This window comes from Osmia lignaria, chromosome 5 (assembly GCF_051020975.1).
Source record: "Osmia lignaria lignaria isolate PbOS001 chromosome 5, iyOsmLign1, whole genome shotgun sequence".
NCBI lineage: Eukaryota > Metazoa > Arthropoda > Insecta > Hymenoptera > Megachilidae > Osmia > Osmia lignaria.
The window spans coordinates 6,088,886-6,110,625 of NC_135036.1; the positions used below are offsets into that span (position 1 = coordinate 6,088,886).

Consider the following 21,740-nt stretch of genomic DNA (forward strand, 5'->3'; position numbering starts at 1 on the left):
CCGGGCGCGCACTTGCTGCACTAATAATGATCCGAAAGCCACGAAAAGCTGTGCGCGAGGGTGCAAAAGGGGTCTCCACGGTAACCACGGCCAGACCGACCGGCACAAATTTAATATCTGCTAGTTCATAATGACACTCCTGGAAAATGAGCCCGTACGCGTTCCACCCCCGATTCCGAACCCTCCAGGCCCTCTTCGAGCCTTTATTTGTTATATACAGGGTGCGCGACGAATATCGGGGTGAGTTTTGAAAAAGAGCCTTCGAGAATATGGAAACAGCTGTTTTCTTTGCTAATCATTGAAAATCATTGAAAAGGGTTTAATTAAATTAAATGTTTATTAATGCTGACAAGCTTTGAAGGGATAATTAATTAATCTTGCAGAAAGGGTAGAAGAAAAATCTGGTTCTTTAGGAGAAGGATTTCAAAATTGATAAATATTATTATATTTATTATTAAATATTGATTATTATGTCTATATAATTTGATTTATATTAAATTTGAATAAATACATAACAAAACTATTATGTTTTATTTAATAAAACACATTTCATCAGAAGCTGAGTAATAGAATGATCAAAATCTACTTCAGAGTGATCAGAAATTGCTCCTTTTACACTTTTTAATTTTAATCCTTAATATTTATTTAATTATAAGTGTTTAATAAAATCTCTTTGTTTCTGTATCAAAATAAAACCTTCATCCATAGAAAGAAACCAAATATTTTGAATTTAATCGAGTTTATTTTCCATAAAGAAATCCAAGTTCATCATCTCAAGAATGCTATCCAAATTTTTCATATAAAATCTTTTCTCTCTCACAAATCCTAAGAAAAGAACCTTCACTTAACGACTTCGCATTAATTAATACCCGCAACATAAACCCTCCCCCGATCAATTTACTAATTACATATCCCCCAAAATCGTGGCCAAGCACGAAACTCGTTAATTCCGTTTCCTAAAAGAGTCATCCCCCTGCGCGATCGCGACTTCCGCCGCACCCTGTATGCAGAATCGGCGCGTGCACGCGGCGTACCGCGCGAAACGCACGAATTCCGCGCTGGCTTTATTAGGGGGCGAGAGGGGCAAGGGAAACGAGGTGAGATCACGCTTCGACGAAGACGAAAGGAGACGTTCGGTGACGGGGTGGCAAAGAAATCGCGGGGATTTCGAGCAATTAAAAGCGGAGAAGCAGAGCTAAGTGGCGAGAGCATCGACTCGCGCCTTTTCGCACCGACGCCCTTTCCCTTAGGTGAACCGGAGCCTCGAAAAAAGCAGTCGTTCTGATTCGTCCGCGAAATAACAAGCGACCCCCGGTGGACTCGTCGAGCCCCCTTCGCTCTTTAAAGGGGTGACTCGAAGAGTCTCGCAAACGCGTCGAATCGAAAGGTGCGCGTAACGCGAACGCAAGGGCGAGCGTTTGTTAAAACGGTGTAATCCGAGACATCAAAGGGCGTTTCGTCGATTCCGGCAAGGATTCTTTTTCCATGCCCTTCCCTTTTGCCATCCGCCCGCTTCTTTGTACCGCGCTTTTAATTTCCACCTGGATTTTTCGAGTTTGCCGATCGCGGACCGTTGAACACAACCGGGCTCTTCCAAAAGCGGTCAATCGCGAATTCCGTTTAAGATTCTCTTCGAAATTGACGAAGAAACGGAAAGCTAAAGTACTAAGAGCATTTCGATTTCAAACGATCGTCCCGGGGGGTGAACGGAAACTTGCCGGCGACAATTTCGGTGACATCCGATCCCCGTCTGGCCGGGGATTCTCCGGGCGGGATAACCTGGCCTCACGGGCAATCAGACGGAGCGATTGTTGCACGACTCGCGAAAGCCCCGGGAATCCGAAACGAGAGCAAAGTACCACGGGCTGGCTTCAATTATTAAAACCGTCGCGACACCGGATACACGAGGGCTAAAGTTCGCTCTAGGAGGGTTCCGTGAAAAGCGAGGATTTACCGTAACTATTAAATCATGTATAATAGCCCTACAGGAGAGCTGGCTGCGCCTAGACGCTGTTTGTTCCGACAAAAGACGCCGTTACAAGGGAAACCTTGCAACGAAAACATTTCAATTACACCCCTCGATGTTACAGAATTTTCGGAATCAACACATATGGAAATTTCACGTAGTGAAATTGAGGGACGTATCGAAGCTCTAATTTTATTAATCGTAAGAATGGAAATAGTTAATTTTGAAATTTCAAATTGCAAGCTTGCAATCTTCTATTTCACATTATTTGTATTCGGTGCCTTCTCTTTTTCGTATTCTCGCGCCAATTGAAATTCACAAAAGCGCGGGAAAATATTCGAATTTAAAATAGTAACTAAGAAAGTGTAATATTAAATCCCAATTAATTTCGATTTTCTTTTAATTATTCCCCTGGTAATTAGACCCCTGGCATTCAACCTGTTAAAATTAAACAATGTTAAATGTTTTCAAATTATTTTCATCGATTTTCCGAATACTCGTGGCGGAAAATCATCGCTATTCCCTCGGTAGTTCCCTCGGATGAAAGCAATCAGGGAAATCGAAGCAGACGGGTTCTGGCCGAGGCAAGAATTTCGTACAACAGGGATTGTATCAAATGTGCGAACGTGTCGTTCGATTCGATTAGCTTTGTCGGGGAATGGTATTCGTGGCTCGCATATTAGCAAAGGCACGCGGTGATCGGGTGGGCCCGAGAGTTCACAGGGTTCGCCAGGTATTCCTTTTCGATGGACGGACAGCCAACCCCGGAGCCAAGTTAATCAACGAGATGCATTCAGAGGGATGGTATCGCGAACGGGTGAGGAGACGCGTCGTACACGAAACGTGGCATGTCGACAAAAAGGAGCAAGCCGAGCGTGTAGCCACGGAACACAATAGACGGCCCGCCAGGATATTCAAGCAGCGAGGTTAACCCCTGCTGATCGGCTGGCTCTAACGCGTTCGACAGGAAACACGATCGAATGCCGTTTACCCAACACCGGCTACTGTTCGACAGAACGCCAAGCAACGGAGAAATTGCCCTCTCCTTCGAGATCGTAATTGAAAGAGCGCGGTTTATGGAGCGAGAGAAAAGGAGGATCGACTACTTCCGGCTTAATTTTGCGGAGACTTGCAAGAAACAAGGTCTGACGTGTTTTGCTCGAAGCTAATTATTAGCTCGTCCCGTTTTCCACGCTGATATTGGGAAATAAAATATTGAATCTATGTTCGATCGTTGGGAGAGGATTTTCTCTTAGTTTTTTAATTAAGGCGATAGGTTATCGTATAGAGTTATCGACCTCTAGAGGCTGCGGACTCTCTCCATGGTCCGCCGTCCGAAGAGCGAAACGCATTGTATTATGTTTCTTAATTTTTCAGGAAAATATTTTTTGATTTAATATCACATAATTTCTACGTACATACGTGATTATAAAATTAAAAATAGATTTGCTCGTTGGTTTGAAATAAATTAAACGAAATATCTATTATACTTATAAAAATGATTCTGACTAACTCTTTAAATAAAAATGAAACAAATATAAAATGTATGATGATCTTTTTGTTAAAAAGAATACATACATACATATGGTAATTTTAAATACAAGATGTTTATTCAAACGGATATCAGAGAAAGCTGTATCACCATCGATTTCTATCATTCTGTGTAAATATAAAATGGCAATAATGTCGGTTTAAAAGGACGTTCAACTATTCTGTGCGACGGTAGCCTGAACCAGTCCAAGTTAAAAGGAAGCAAGCGAATGGGAATCGAACCGAACGAACTCGTATCAGTGGCTGAATCGAGCCGGACCGAATCAAAGGGAGGTCGAATCGAAAACGCGCGTTTCATTGAAGGAAATCGAACGTATGGATAGCATCCTCGCGAGAAAGCTTTGCCAGAAGCGACATTCCAATCCTTTCACTCTCAATCATCGGTGCATCGAATGCAAAGCAACAAAAGCCTTTCTCATTCCGATCTACGCCGTCCAATTTCAACATTAATTCTACCGATCGTCCGCGTCGGTTCGAGCTTAAGCGCGAAACCTATTCTTCGGGATATATTATTCATACCTAACCCCTACAAGGTAATAATCCCTCTTTCCACCTACACCTGGCCACCAATCGTTCTCAGTCGTCGTATAAACATCACGAGCCATCATTTGCAATGGCTTTTCATCGTAAAATGAACCGATTTCAGGGATTCAACGAGAAGCTTTAACCAGAGAGAAGAAAAATGATGATTTTAAGAATAAAGAAGGCCTATTTGCAAAATTTTATTTACTAATAAAATGTCAGAGAACGTCAGAAGTAAAGGTGTACGAGAATTCCAAGATTGAGGGCTTCTCTCCATGGTCCGTCGCGCCGTCCGCGAGTTAAAGGGTTAACTTTTATCTCCCCTCGTCGTCGTAAAATGAACCGATTTCAAGGATTCAACGAGAAGCTTTAACCAGAGAAAAAAATGACGATTTTAGGAATATAGAGTGCCTATTTGTAGAATTTCATTCACTAATAAAATGTAAGAGAACATCAGAAGTACGAGAATCTCAAGATTGAGGGCTTCTCTCCATGGTCCGCCGCGCTGTCCGCGAGTTAAAGGGTTAACTTTTATCTCCACTCTTCGCCGTAAAATGAACCGATTTCAAGGATTCAACGAGAAGCTTTAACCAGAGATAAAAAATAGTTATTTTAGGAATATAAAGTACCTATTTGCAAAATTACATATACTAATAAAATGTAAGAGAACATTAGAAGTAAAGGTGTACGAGAATCCCAAGATTAAGGGCTTCTCTCCATGGTCCGCCGCGCCGTCCGCGAGTTAAAGGGTTAACTTTCTTCTCCACCAATACATCTCACCCTCTTTTCTTTATCATTTAATAATATCATATTTGGGGTTGGAAAAGAGAAGAGAACGAAAAGAAACAGGATAGAATATCAGAAGCAAGATAGATTTTAGTAAAACTGACCTTCGGGCAAGGTGAAGACTATCGTTTTCCACAGGATTCCCTGATGTATCGCGGAATTAATTAAAATCGTTAGTAATATCCTCCCAATTGGACGGGTTCCGGCGTTATTATCGTTCCAGGGATATACGTATATCGGCGTAAGTGCGTGGGAGTAGATCGATAATCCTATATAACGTCGCATCGAGTAATCGTAATTGATGCGCACGCATGGCCGCTATTAAATTTGCGCGCTGCGTAAATTCGCTATGAAACATGATACAGGACCGACAGCACTTAGACGAAACTACATTACATCGTGGCGTGTATTACATGTAAATAATGGAGCGAATAGTTAATGGGAAAGGGTGTCCAAAGGGTTGAAGCTTTTAATTTTCGTTCGAGATTTGCATCATATTAATTGTAACACGTGTTTACAATTTATTTCTATCGTGTAACTGTTCTTGTTTAAATAATTCATTTCTGAAGAGTATCTGTTATATTTTGTTAAATGAAATGTTTAACTTACGCTCAGAACGGGCCACCGTGAACGTACTCTTGATTTTCCTATCAACGTACCGCGGATTTAGATCAAACGAGTATTAATTATCGTGGCAAGAGTAGAGCGGCTTCGAGGGAGGGATGATATTTGAATTGACCGGGCGAATATTAATTATAACTCCATGAAAGCGAATATCACGGTGAAAGCGTTCGCTCTACCAACAAGGATTCCGATCGTGTTTCAGTTTATTTCATCCCCCGCCTACCGAACCGCCGTGAAATACGATTTCTTCCGGGAAAATCAGAGCATGCAAAACTCTAAAACATTGTGCCTAGCGTCGAATTTCAGAAAATTAAAAATTTCGAGTTAATAAAATGTTTTTTTCCTATCGCAGGAGAGTTTTAGTCGTATAAAAGATCCAATTAAAGCATTGTTACGAATTATGAATCATCGTGAAATTTCGTGAAACATTACCGTCTTCGTTAATTATTAATTAAAGCACCAGTGGATGTTTCAAACAATAACGAACGAAAACAAACTACGCGCAGACGTGTGCATGCATCGAGGACGACTCTTGAAAGCACGAAACCCGGCTGCATGATAACCGACCGTAAAACAGAACTCGGAAAGTAATTTTCATTCATAGAATATTTCATTTTATTGCCGAAACTGCGCGGAGAATTGCCATCGTGTGGTTTTGTTTAATCAGTCCTCAGATTACTCGTCGTCACGTTTTGCAAACAGTATCACACGATTCATTTGTTGTTTTGCATAACGTATACAGTTATCGAATTCTTTTCTTAAAAAAGTAGAAAATATAATATAATACGTGTTTAACGTAATAAACTATAATTCTATTCGAAACAAAAAATATTCGCCGCGCCGTTTTCGGGTCTCTCTCCATGGTCCGCCGCCCGAATGTTGAAAAATGCATTATATTACATTCTTTACTTTATCAAAAAAAATATACGTCGCCCTAGATTTGTAAAACTTCCTTTTCATAGGTAACAAATTCGTTAACGCTAAAATAATTCCTCGAATAATTATTGAAATCCCAAAGACCATAAATAAATCGAAGAAGAGCAAAGACAGTGTGACACGTAGGATCTCGGTGTGAAACCGACTGCACGCCATTCGTGCATAACGAAGAGAGGAACCACTCGGCTCACACTCGTCAGACAAGATTCCCTAATTGGGATTAATTCGCACTAATTAATTAAATCACGAAATGCTCGGCTGCCATATAGCAGACGGTGCGAGTGCACAAGTGCACGGTTTATCGAATATTCGATCTACCTGTACGTGTGCACCGATGTGGGTGTACCAGGCAACGAACCGTAGCCAAAACTTTGTGACACGCATCGTTGATAAAATCAGCACGTTTATACCGCGAGAAAACGCTGGACGCGTAAATTCGACGCTTCATCGGTTCGCCGCGACACGAATCGATCCGACTTGAAAAATCCTGCTTGATAAGGGGTTCCATGCTCTGATAACGGTACCCGGAGGAGAACTGAATTTACGAGCTTGCGAAGTGTCCAGCTGCTCGTGAAATGTTAAGAAAGCAACTTTCCAAAGTTTGCCTGGGAATCTGCCGTTGAAGCTTTTCGTTGAAAAGTTGGGGAGAAAATTTTCTGTAAGTATCGGTCCGTCTAAGATCGTTTACATTCTCCGAGAAAAATTCGAATAAAATCAATATTTTTGTTTAAAAATCGATAATCGGACAAAGCTTGCAGTTATTTTTTCCTTAGAAAAGAATGTTAAATTTGTTTTCTTCTGAAATATAAAATTAAGATAATTCATGAATAAATTATTCCCTATTTCGATTGTAACTTTTGAAGAGATTATGATACTGAGCCTCGGATGAAAGGAACTTCTGAAAATTGTAGCAAGTGTCGATAAACTTAGTCGACAGACACCGTGGAAAGTTAACTTCCGAAAGTTTTTGAGACGTTCAGGCGACTTCCGTATAAATCTAACTCGAACCTTAAATCAGGACTTTGATCCGAAAGATTCAAAAGAATGGTATCAAAAGTTAATGTTGTGTAAAAAAATAACCACGTTAAATCTTTTTCTATTGATTTTGTTAGTGAAATTAACGAGCTTCGGAACGGACAGCAGAATTTTTTACAGACCAGAATTAACGAGGCTAAAATCGAACAAAAGAAACGAAACGGCAAGGATTAAATAACGTAGACTCGACGTATGGTAGGTTGAAAAAAATTCATTTATCCTGAACAAGCTACAAGCTGATCGAACTGTCCGTCAAAGCGTAAAACGAGAGTAATCCGATCGATCTGGACAGTATCAACATCAAACACGAAACTATGTACAGCTTGATTTTTTCCTATCGAACAATGGAACGAAAAATCAACGGAGATAAGAGTTACCAAACAATAAACGATTCTTTATTAACTCTACAGATCTCAAATTGTAATCTATATTTTTTATTTATATTTGATATGGAATCATCATCCCTTCATAAGTGGCAGTTTTTGAAAAATTTGTTTTCATAGAAAAATGTAATTCGGGTTCTCGATATTTTTCGGTCGGGTCTGCATAGTTCGGGTCGACTCGGGTCGACTCGGCTCAGTTCGGCTCGGGTCTGCATTGTTCGGGATAACCCCGACCCGGCCCGACCCGACCCGAGCTAAGCCGAGTCGAAGCGAGTCGAACTGATCCGAGTCAATCCGAATCAATCCGAGTTAATCCGAGTCGATATTTTCGAATCCTCGCACCCCTCTAATTAACACATTAATTACCGGGGGCCACAAATGATCAACGTCTCAAGTATAATATAATCAACTAATTAGTAGAAAGAAGGATATTCTGCTACCCTATAATAATAAATTACAGAAGATAAAAAATCAAAAACTTAACCATCCATTTTGTTAATAATTAAAATCCTAATCGACCCTTTCCCCTGTCTCATTTAAACATTAAAGAATCCAAATTGAAGATAACACGAGTTCATAATGTCAAGATAGATAATAAAAAGCTCGAGCTTGTACAATGGTCATACGAAAAAATATTATTCTTTCTGAAATACAGAGGATAATAGGGAGGATATAAAACAAGGTAGAAACGAACGTTTCAAGAGAGGAGATAATTAAAACCGAATGTACAGTCGGTCGAGAAGGAATCAAGGAAAAGTAAAAAGGGTGGATTCGACGAAACTCTGATGGAAATAACGATGGAAAACGACTCGCAGATGTTAACCAATGCTCCCCGAGCAAGGAACGCTTTATTCGCGGATTGCGCTAGTTAAAAAACTGTCGCCAGAAATAACAGTAACACGGGACGAGTTGTATTCGTTTCGTTCGAGCGACGGGCCACGAGTTAAATTTGTAAGATGCCATCCCTTATTGTTCTTTTACTAACCTGTTGACTGAGCAATGTAAAAAGAAGAATTCTATTCCTCTCATTTTATTACTCCTCGTAAAGATAAATTTAATTCACCCATCTGCTGTTTACGGATCAACTTCTGATTCAATGTGACTTTTTATACGCAATCGCCGTTTATTAATAATTACAAATAATAACTCGATTATTTTTCAACGTGAAACAACTTTTAATCCGACGAGGTATATTTAGTTTACCTTGAATATTTTTTTGTCTAACGAACAGGTTGTTAAGAGGAAAGGAAAATTATCCATTAAGCTTTCGTTCGAGCGGGGCTTGTTTCTATTAAAATCGAAACACAAACAGACGAAAGTTTCCAAGGTAGTTATGTACTTTATTTGATGCACGTTGCGCGCCTTGATTAAATACTCGACAAACGGTACAACCTTGGCCAAATTAATAATCTCCGAACGTTATTAAGCTCGCCGATAAAGAAACGCTGACGCCAGACGGCAACAATTTTTCCAAACACTTTTTCCCGCCACGATAAACTTTCTAATTACGAAACTTCCACCGAACTAAAGTGTATCAACGGCACCGGATCAAAGTGATACTCGAGATCACGGTGTAAAAACTTCTCTTAATATCGTGGGAAACAAAATACAAAGTGAAATAAAAAAGAAAATAGAGGAGAAACATCATACTGGATCCTCTCAATTTCCTGCTGACTCGTTATTAGCTTCGAGGCTCGTTGATAAATAAAAATTATTTTAGTACTAAATTTAACCGAGAAATATTTGTTAAAAAATCGTAGAATTTATTGGAAAAATAATACAAATGTTTCCTTGTCTTCTTCTTGGTGATATTCTTGTGGTTTGATTGAAACAAAGATTAGGGTAACGTATACAGTTATCGACCCTTAATTTTTAAACAAAAGAATTTCATGTGTTGAAAGAATAATTTTTAGAGGGACAATGAAATTTAGCTGTCTTGAGGCTCTCTCCATGGTCCGCCATTCATGCGCGATCAACAACTGTATCTTTGTTTCAAGCAAACCACAAGAATATCTCCAAGAAAAAGACAAAGATCAAGAGCAATAAAGGCGAAGCATAAAGCCTGAATGGAAAGCCATGACCCTGACCAAGGAAACTGAAATCGATCAGTATAAAGAATCGCATCGTGGAAACGGATTTTCCGGTTCGATCCTCCTGGACACGATGGCAGCACCGACCGTCAAGATAGAACCGTCTCGTGTGTAGAAAGGAAAATCGTCGTTTTAGAGACGATCTAAATTTAAGTTTCAGATTTATACACCTTCACTCACCGGCCATTGACTTTCCTCGGACTTGCTTTCAACCCTGCGCTTCAGCGAGCACCCATTCCTAACCCCCCACCCACCCAGCTCACCCCAACAAGTAGATGCGACTCTAACTCACGATTTTTCTCCCTTATTTCATGCTGCAGGCCTGGGCATAAATCATGCGAAATACCGAGTGAAAGACGACGGTACGGACGGTAAATCTTTTGGATAAGTCGATTGCTTTTGTTGTTAGCGTAATTGAGGACATTTCTATGTTTCTAACAACATCATACAATGGACAATTTGCAAAAGATACGATTTATATTATTTTGTTTGAAAAGATTGCAATTGTATTAGTAGAAAATATTTCTTTTGATTAATATTCAATGGAAATGTATTTGGATATTATTTCTTGTGGGAAAAATAAAAATAGTGGAAATTGTAATTTCTTCTACAATTTAACCCTCTATAACCAAAATTTGTTATTTTATTTAAAAAGATTCTAATAAAAATGACAACAGTTGTAATTCTTTTTAGGTAAATAGAAATATAAGAAATATAATTAAAATAAGAGAATGCCCACTGTTCTACAATTGAACCCTCTATAACCAAAATTTGTTATTTTATTTAATAAGATTCTAACAAAAATGACAACAATTGTAGTGTTTTTTAGGTAAATAAAAATATAAGAAATATAATTTTTCAACCCTCGGACGACGGACCATGGAGAAAGCCTTAATTTTATTTTCTAAATTTTACATTGTTCCTTTAAATATATGAAACTCTTTCGTTTAAAAATGATACACTTAGCTTTAAATTAGTGTCCTTGTATATGTTTTGTAAATTATAATTAATGCTATGATAGCATCATATCATATTCTCTACTTTTTTAGAAAAAGGATCAATTATTATAATAGGGATCGATAAATATATAAGTCACCCTATACTGATCTATAATTTATAATATTCACAAACATTAAAAAATGATAGAAAATACGAACTATATTACAATTCTTTAGACAGGCGAAGAAAAATATCCAAGTCCATTCAACAAATCTCTGCTACATCGTAACAATCCGAATGAGAAACGACGGTCATTGTACGCGGGAATGTTTATGTTGTTGCTGAGACAAGGAACACGGCAGCTGTGTCATTTGGTCGAAAGAGAAATAGCAGAAGTACACGAAAGACATCGTTCGCTCACGCGAAATGTCGCGACCGAATATCTTCATCGATTTGTACACCCAGTCACCCGTTCGCGAAGTTAAAGTAGAAAAGAAAAGGAAATATTATAGAAAACGTAGAAAACGCGTACAATACGCTTATAATTCATCCAAGTTTCTCGAGAACTTGTGTCATTGTGCATGTCTCTATTGATCGTTCGCATCGTACCCGGTGTATAAATATTTCCGCACGATGAGATGTGCTTCCACTCTGTCGTTTCGATGATCGACGAGCTGTTGGATTATGCATTCGAAACTACCCGCGTTAGAACCGGGATTCCTCGTGTTTGTTACGGGTCAAACGGACTTCGATATCGCGCACCCATTGTGTAACGATTTTAAACGATTCACCCTCGTCATCGGAAAATGATTGATTAACGAGCACTGATTATATAGAACAATTTCCTGTTAATTGGAAAAATATCGACACCTACGATAACTGTATTTATTGAACTTCGAACGGCGGACCATGGAGAGAGGCCCAATTTTCATCTAAATCTTATACGGTTCTTCTATAAATTATTCTTCCAATTTTGAAAACATGAATGAAATTCAAATTCCTCGATTTTTGAAAACGGATAAATTGGATGCAGATAGTAGCGATCAAAAGTTTCAGGCCACGCAGATTTGTTTTCATATTTTCATTTTAGGAGGAATGAACGAAAAATGAATTTAACTTTAAATAAAATAATATATTTTACTGTAAATAATTGTTGGTAATGATTAAGAAAAAAGCATACTAAATTTTGGAAAAATATGAACACCTACGATAATTGTATTTATTGAACTTCGAACGGCGGACCATAGAGAGAGGCCCAATTTTTATCTAAATCTTATACGGTTCTTCTATAAATTATTCTTCCAATTTTGAAAATATGAATGAAATTCAAATTCCTCGATTTTTGAAAACGGATAAACTGGACGCAGATACAGTGGCGATCAAAAGTTTCAGGCCTGGCAGATTTTTTTTCATATTTTCATTTTAAAAGGAATGAACGAAAAATGAATTTAACTTTAAATAAAATAATATATTTTACTGTAAATAATTGTTGGTAATGATTAAAAAAAAAGCATAATAAATCTTTTATTTAACAAAAAGCAAAAGCAGTCTCTTCAAATCACAGAAATTAATTGAATCACTGGAAAATACTTAAAAAAACATTTGGCCCGAAAATTTTGATCGCCACTGTATCTGCAATTTTATATAAAAAGGAATACAGATACGCGTGCACGACTGAATCGAAAATCCTGAAAATTAGTCGAATCAAAGGGAGCTGCACAGTGTATGAAAGAGCCCGCTTTTAGCACATGAAAGATGCATACAAATGTATCAAAAACCGGCGAAATTTTGCGGATTCGAATGCTCGATACTGCTAAAACAAGCGTGATATATATAAGCCCGTGAAAAATTGAAACACGGGGAGCTTTCAATATTTCGCGAAACCAAAAGTCATATCAATGCATTATTAATACTCGGAAACGTTAATCCTTCGCAAAAGATTAATTCTACATCCATCAAACATTCTGCAAATATTAAAAATTCCATTCGAAAGGAAATATAGGGTTATCCAAATTGTGTGTCATATCTTCAAATTGAAATAAAATGCAAAGTATTTAATTTTTGTATGATTACTTTATTTTAATACAAAGTATATTTTATGACATTAATTATGAAAAATAATATCATTCAACAGTTCTTCTCCACTTTTTTTTGCAAGCTTGATACCAGTAATTTTTCACGAGAAGGAGATACAAATTGCCACAAAGATTTTTTTATGGGGTTTATGGAAAGTGAAGATTACGCCAATAATCCAAAGACTATTCAATAAAATCACAGTCGCTATTAATGAAATTGAATTCCACTTGTGTGAAAATAAAATGAAAAATTGGGTGGAGGACATTTAAATAATATTATCTTTGATAATTAATGTCATACAGTCGACTTTGTGTTAAAATAAAGAAACCATAAACGAATCACATACTTTGCGTTTTATTTCAATTTAAAGATGTGAGTCTCAATTTGGATAACCCTTTATGAACTTCCAAGGAGAACTGTTCAAAACAGACCTCCACGAGAGTTTCTTTAAAAGGGAAGGCGTACAAATGTGCCAGATCGGCTGACAGAATTACGCGAATGCCTTCGGGAATGAAAATTCACTTCTGGTCATTATACCTGCTCATAAATTTCACGAAATCTCGTGTAATTCCTTTGAATTTTATTTCTCCCCCAGCTTACTTTATTTCACCTACTATTCTACGATTCTTCCTTTTTTTATCTCCCTAATAGCTCTAATTAATATTCGGATAATACTGGCACAGGAATAAAATCTCTCCTGCATTAAATGAAATATCGTTGCTTTTATATTATCGTTAATAATTTGTTCGAATATAATGAACAGATTGGGAAACATATTAGGTGGACAAATATTGAACGTTTCTCGATTCCTTGTTTATTACCCGATAAATTATCGCTGTTAATGAAATATATGAATTACGCGTAATGTACAAGCGACAAGTATACTTAAGTATCGTGCTCTTCGAATATTAATACGAGCCACTGCGTGGAGCGAAATAAATTCGAGGGATCGTCGATAAAATATCGTCGGTGGTGTAGTTTATCACTAATCTCGAAGGAAAACGCGGCTGGTGGTGTTACAAGCATCGAGAATTATAGTTGTTAGCTGTTCCAACGGAAATATCGGTTTCTAATATATCAAACCGAGACGAAGAGGCGATTACCGGGCTTTCAACGGGCAGCTTCAGTTTCAAGATCCGAAACGTTCGCGACAGCGAACGCTTGCTTATAGTTGCTCTTTCTCTATTTCTACTTTTGTTTTAATACCAGAAGAAAAGGAAAGGTGGTATTATGGTCCCCTGCGGGTTATTTTAGGCTTCTAAAGAGTTTTCATATTGTGACAAAGATATTTTCTATTCTCATCTTTTATCATTGATAACTTTATCAGTTTACTTGCATTTTAAGAAAAATTCAGAGAATATTAAATGTTAAGTAAAAAATTAATTCGTTGCCTTTATTTATTTATTACACCTTCTTAAGTAGTATTTTAGATTTGAATATTTTCCTGAGCCTCTGTGTATTTGAAAACTGGCTTGAGAATATAAAGAAAATGTAAAGTAATTTGACGAATATTAAATATTAGATATACAAATTAATTTGGTGCCTTTAGTATTACGCTTTAATTCTTAAATACTAGTTTGAATTTGAAATTTTTCCGAGCTTCTGTGTATTTGAAAAGTGGCGTGAGAATATTAAGAAAAATGGAAAGTAATTTGAAGAATATTAAATATTAAGTGTACAAATTAATTTGATGCGTCTTAATTCTGAAGTACTATTTGAAATTTGAATATTTTCCCGCGCTTTCGTGTATTTGAAAAGTGGCGCGAGAATATAATTTTAAAAGTAAATCTTCAATTAAAAATATAAGGCACAGAATTAATTTGTATAACTAATAATGCACCTTCACTTGTAAATTAAAAATAAAATAAGAAAATAGATAAATAGATAAATAGATAAAATAAGAAACCTAAAAGAAATCATTTTAACCCTTTTGCTAGTTCTAGTTATCTTCCTTTCCCCTTCTAATTTTCCAAACTTTCTTTAACATTTGAATTCCCTAATACTCTAGTTTTTCAAAAGGCATTCCATTTTTTCTAAGATTGAAAAAAACGCAATGAATCATTCCTGTTCATTATCCGTGAACGGTTTTAAAATCAAAAGCTCGCGTGCGAAGGCAAGAAAGACGTAACGACGGGCACATTCACGGTTTTTGTGCTCGTAAATATGTTGAAGGATCGTGTGTAAACGTCGGACGAGGGATCGACGTAAAGCAGGTAGTTACGCGTTTATCTCATCGCCGCGCAAAGATGAGTAATTTAAACGTAATCTTTTCTCCTGGACGCCCGTTAACGATCGATCAGTCTCGGTCGATTATTTACGGACGCGGGTTATCATCGAGCGTATCGATAAACCGTGGCTCCTTCGAGCTGCTTATTGACAATAAAATCGCTCCTTTCCGTCGATTATTCCCGTGCTCGATGAATGGAAACTCGTAAGCGAGTACTCGGCTCCGGGCGATGTTAAATTGCTCGGTGTGGGCGACGCGTGACACGGCCAATCGTGAGAAATATTCAACTTTGATACACGGAGAATAAAATCTATTACCTACGTTCCATGACGTACGAATGGGTACGATGGATTGATACATGAAAACGGTTTCTGCATTTGTCGTCAGATCGCAATTTCTACTTTCTCGATAGTCGCTGAACTTCACTTTGAGAGACACAAAATTATTGACTTTTCATTATATTTTCTGATAGTATTTGACGAGAGGAATCCAAAAGTACCAGTTTAAAGCTCAGGAATCCACTGAGTCAAAAGTTATATAAAGTTAAGGGTTTTTAATGTATTTTGAGGTTATTTTGACGCCATATTGATTTCTATTTGTAATTAGACCAATCAGCGGAGTCGTTGCTTTTAAATAGATCACGTGAGCCCAGTCATTTCGGCGGGAAAATCAAATAGTTGATTTTAATTATAGAGCAATTATAAATTTTAATGGATGAGGTTGGTTAGGTTATATATTTTCTAAATTGAATATTTTCAGAGTATTTCTAAGTACATTTTCTTTCCTTTGAATTAAGTAAGTTCGATGATCAAGACAAGTGTATATAAAGACATTTGACTTCCCGCCAAAATGGCCTCCCACGTGACACCGCTCATTGGACGAATTATGGGTAGAAATCAAAATGGCGTCAATTTTGAATGTTTGAATCTCTGAGCTTAAAGTTATTATTTTTGGATTCTACTCGTCAAATACTATTGGACTATAAAAATAAAAGTCAACAATTTTATATCCCCCAAAATAAAGTTCAAATAAAATAACATTTCAAATATTCTTTTTACAATAAAAAATTAATTACGATAATAATTTATTAGTTTCAATCGATATGCAAAAAGTATTTCAAAGGGAGTAGAAAATGATTTCACTAAAAATCACATCGGAAAATCTTTGACGAGACTGAAAGACGCGAAAACTAATTTCGTTTGAAAGCACGCTTTCTCGGAATAAAAACGCGCGCATAATCGTTGGGAATAATTAAACGAGGTTGGACGAAGTGGTAATTAAAAGTGAGCCCATTAATTCGGCACACGGGACCTGGTACCGTTTGAAATTGTTTACAAACTAAAGTACACGTCGGTGGAGGCTTTTAAATGTTCGTAATTACGGGGCAGCTGGTGTCGGGTTACACTCGAAATTAGAATAGCGAAGCGACAAACGAGTAATAAATACAAACGCTCCGATCAATCTCCCTTCTCTTTCTCTCCCTCTTTTCCCCCTTTTACAAAAATAAACCGTAGAATTTTCATGGAAAAAAAGGAAAGGAAAGTACGTAGCTGAAAATCGTGCTACGTTCACTAGCGAATTGCATTCAAATTTTTATGAAGCTCGCGCCGGTTTAACTGAACCGACGATGGAAAAGGTCGTATTTCGAGTGTTTGAACGTTTCAATAGGACGAAAATTCACATTTTATAGCGGATTTACAGGGTATTTTTCCAATCCTCCCTACTGTAAACCTGTCCTTCGTTCGTTAAAGAGGAATTGATATTTATTTTGTAAAATTACCGTAAAATGTGAGCGCGATAAAATTCAAAGCTTTCTCTCGAATCGTTTAATACGTGGAACAAATTTAAAAAAAAAAAAAAAGAGAGAAAGATTAAACATCAATGTTTATTCGTGCGCTTCATTTAAACGGTTGATTGCTGCGGGGGTTTTTCTTTTTATTGGGGATTTATTTTTTGAAGGATTATTCCTGTTATTAGTATTCTTGCGCCCAGGGGCATGTTACGGCGAACAATTTTTAACGATAGAATCAGAATTTTATAATTAATAAAATTGGTACCTAATGTGAAGAGATACTCTCAAAAGAGAAAAATATAACTCCTAGCTTATATCACTTTCAACAATCGCAGCTCAATGATTGTACGCGCTAGAAATGATTCTTCAATCCGAAGAACGTTAAGCCGGATTATCAAACCGGATTCTTATTGAAGAAGCAGATCACAGAAACATCGAGTTGAATATCGTTCCGCGAAGGTAAACAGAGTTCACCCTACAATCTCGAGAACGGATTAACGTCGGAAGTTCGTGGAAGTAATGGTGGAAAAATTCGCGAACCTATCGGAGGAAAGGAGCAGCCGTTTGAATTTCCAAACGATTTTCGCTAACGGAAACCGCGTCGCCACGAAAGAGCCTCGTTTCATTCGGCAAACTAAACAGCAAAGTTCGGTTTGATTGTCGAGCCGACCGGGGAATACTTATGCAGTTCGATCGATTTTAAAAGGAACACTCGACAAAGTTTCCGCCGAGTCAATGGACCCTTTGCCACTTGTTGAATGTTTATAAAGCGGAATCTAAGTCGAAAGAGAGTAGTGCTCGTATTTCATTGCATATACGAGTTCCATTTACTTGAAAATTAAAAAAAAAAAAATAGTAATATTGTGAAGCTTTATTGCTGAAGTCAAAACGCGAATATTTGGTCGATTAAGGGAGCGAATACAGTTATTGATTCCTATGTAATGATTGACCCCTTTTATAAAAAAATAGAAAATATAATATAAATTATAATTCTATTCGTAACAGAAAGATAATTATATCTTATTATTTAATTAAATTGGAATTGTGGCTTTCTCCATGGCTCGTCGCTTCGGGACTCTCTCCATGGTCCGCCGCCAAAGAACGATTAATTTCTATATAAAAGTTTGATGAGATTTCATGACATAGAAATATTGCAAAATACCACGTATGATATATCAAATTAAAGCTTAAAGATTGACACAAAGCTTTCATGAATATCTTTTATAGAAAATGAGCGATCGTTAGGTATAGCGAAGCTATAGAGGCTATAGACTTTCTTTTTAGGAGAAGGGTTAATCGTTGTAAAGGGATCAATAACAGCATATGTGAAACTAGTGAATAATTATTATTATTTGCAGTGTTCTAATTGAAAATCTAATTATTAAGAATAGGAATAATTTTAAAATTTCAAATTTCAAGCTTTCTATTTGCTACTTTACATTATTTATACAATAGCAATACAAATAATGCGATATTATTTAAAATAATGATTTTCTATCGTTTTCTTTTAATTATTCAGGCACGTGTGATTTCCGGTGACCCCCATAGCATTCAACGTGTTAAAAATAACAGAAAGGAAAGCAACAAGCTCGATTGTCATAGAAAAATAGGGAAAATCGAACTATCGCGCGCTCGAATCTCGTACCTTTATCCTTCATCTTCGATTTCGATTTTTGCATGCGACAAAACGAATCGGGTAATCTGAAAACGGGAAACTGGACGTTCCTAATCCGGATCACGCGTGTCCAGAATGAGATCGGACTCTGGAATGGGATTCGACGGACGGAACGAAATGAACCTCGCGTCGACGATTTTTCCATTCGAATTTCGGCGCAAGCTTTGCTCTCTTTCCTTCGTTCCTTTTTCCCCCCCGTGAAAAACGAGACACCGCTCGATATTTATTTTCCAGGAAACGTAAATACAACCGTCTATTTTTTATCGTTCGACTATTTAGATATGCGTGCCCCTCGTATTCGATTTGGCCAAACGCGTTTTATTGAAAAAATAGTTCCTTTTACTCATTTTCAACTCTCAAACGACTGAGTCCGATCAATAATTAGAGTAGAATTTAAAAAATCAAAATAACATGGTATATAGAGTGTGAAATTTAGAAAATCAAAATAACATGTTATATACAGTATAAAATTTAAAATATCAAAATAATATAGTATACAGAATGTGAAATTATATAAACAATTCAGATATTATTAAACATTTTGTTTTTAATATTGTACACTTTTTAAAAGATGTAGTTTTTAGGTTATTTTTCAAGAAAATTGTAGAACTTATAAAAATAGTTCCATATATTTTTAAGAAAATTTATTAAAATAATAATTCTGAATAATAAAATTTGTTCAAGATTTTAAATAATAGTACAAGGTTTGCATTGCATTTTTAGCAAAATATTCCTTTAAATTAGATATATTATTTATATTTGGGTATAAATGTATATAAAATAGATTCAACTTTTTAAAAGGTGTACAATATTATATTAGGCATTAAAATCTTCTTTTAAATTCTCTCAATTCTAATGCCTATGTTAGATGCGTAAGAATAATAATAATAATAGAAACTACACATGAATAGTATTCAGAATGGCTTCAAAACAATGAAACTCGGATGGCATTGTGTTGCCCTCGACACAACTGCAATCTGTATAAATATGTGTTTTGGATTCCTTTCCCTGCTACTTCCGTCGTTTCTTTTCATGTATCACCGTTTCAATGTAAACATAACCTTTTACGTTCGCCCATAAAAAAAGGGCACAATCACCGTGAGCAAGTCACGCGTACCCTCATATTTACATAAAGAAAATATATCTTCTTTATTGTGAACACCTCTGTTCATTTAACGATAAAAATAACACCAACAGAGCAATATTTTGTAAGAACTTTTCAAAATTTTATCATTGTTTGAGAAAATTATCAATATTCCACAATATTTATCAAATAAAAATTTCTGATAAAATTCTACGGTCACTAATTCGAATTCCAATATGGCGTAACGCAAACAATTGAAATAGCTCCGAGTTTCATTGTCTATCGAAACAACAGAGTCTTCCAATAAAATTACATGTTCAACGTTAATAACAACTTTATTGTAATAATAATAAAGTTTCGATCATGAATTTTACTTAATTCTTCTCGTATAAACGATAACCTACGTTAGTATCAAGGTAGAAGACTCCGGTGTCATCGATACGTATTTCAATATTGTTATAACTTATTTGTTCATGCAAATTATTCATAAAAGTGATGGAAAATATTTCACTTACCTTTTAATACAGCTGTGAGAAGTAGCAGGACGAACAGCAAGTACAGTTTTCCGCAATTTCGACGTCCCATCGTGTCCTTAAAGAGGAGAACTCCGCAGCACGCAGTCAATTACGGTCGCACGAAATGCCACTTGAGAGTCTATCCGCAGTACACATCGTTCGACAATCGAAGCGAGTCCCGGCGCGTATCGATACGCGATTCAAATCGAAAACGCGTCACATCCCCGCACTCTTTTACCTAACCTCACAATCGAATTTTCCCGTTGGTCGTTAAACAAAGTTAATCCCGACTTGATTTATTTACGCGTCTAGAATTCACGGCAAACGAAACGGAGATTGAAGAAACGGCTCGAATAAACCGTTAATAAATGCTAGATTGTTCGACACGGTCAACTTCACACGCGACACTTTTTGAACAGTTTTTAAACCGGCGGAACGTTCCAGTTCGCGTTTGCACGGAACACGAAACGGAGGAACGTTAATTCGCGCCAAAACGTCATTCGCACCCTTTTCTTTATCACGCTCGACTTTTGTATCACCGCCGTATCGAATCACGATTATTATTTGTTAACGATACCAGAGACGTGCTCGATTAAAGTAGAGATCCTCGAATGAAATGTATCTTTCCGAACCGTTTGTCAATGAATTTTATCGGACACAAATGCTAGAACGATTAGTGAAGTTCACTGTTTTTGTATTAAATATAAAAAAATCTATCGTTTTTAAGCACCGTCGATGATGTACGAGCGAAACGAATCAGGAGAACACCGTAACACATCCGCACTCGCGAAGGATTCGCACGACACTGACCCCTCTGCTTGCCGTGGTCGGCGCGCCAGCGATCACAGATGGCGCATGCGTACCAGGACCTCTGATAAACCAAGGGATTCGGCTTCCCGGCTCGATTGCAACAAGTTGCTGCGCGTGGCTCTCCAACTCTAGGAACGTGCAATCATTGAATGCAGTCGACACGTACGCGAACGGCATAATAAAGTGCAATCGGCTGCATGCTGCCTTCTTGTCGACGCACAGGTGTAATAAAATTAAAACTCCTGCACGCCGCATGCACCACTTTTGGTAATGCTGCCGGTGTACCGACCGAAGGAAAAAGCTATACCCAAGTATGAGCTCATGCTCATTTTAGAGAAATATTGTAAACGTTTCAGGGAATTATTTTTGTCCTAGAAAAAAAATAATAAAAGTTAATAATTTTTTTCAAAATGTCCACTTCAATATTAATAGTGTAAGTCATTTAATATAATGAAATGGACATTTATTATTATAATTGATTGCATTTATTATATCGTACATACTAAAAAAGATACTGATATTAAAAGATAAATTGTATACTATAGCCTTTGTTATCTGGATTTAACTGGACTCTCGGTGTTCGTGGTTAACGAGCCATCGGAGCTATAACAGACATTCTGTAATTAAAATTGAAATTAGTTTAAAATTATTCATTATATATATTAACATAGTAACTTCATAATTATAGGTACATACTTTAATATGTGGACGTTCCTTGGGGTAATTTGA

At 36.9% G+C, this 21,740-nt stretch overlaps 1 protein-coding gene across 1 annotated transcript in view; it reads right to left on the minus strand.

Moving 5' to 3' along the window:
- The window catches only part of Ror (tyrosine-protein kinase transmembrane receptor Ror), a 228,172-nt gene extending 206,989 nt beyond the window's left edge, over window positions 1-21,183 (minus strand). The window contains exon 1 of the mRNA XM_034332131.2: window positions 20,202-21,183. Within this exon, the coding sequence (XP_034188022.2) occupies window positions 20,202-20,271 (70 nt within the window). The 5' untranslated portion in view covers window positions 20,272-21,183. The remainder of the gene's footprint in view (window positions 1-20,201) is intronic.
- Between the last annotated feature and the right edge of the window lie 557 nt (window positions 21,184-21,740).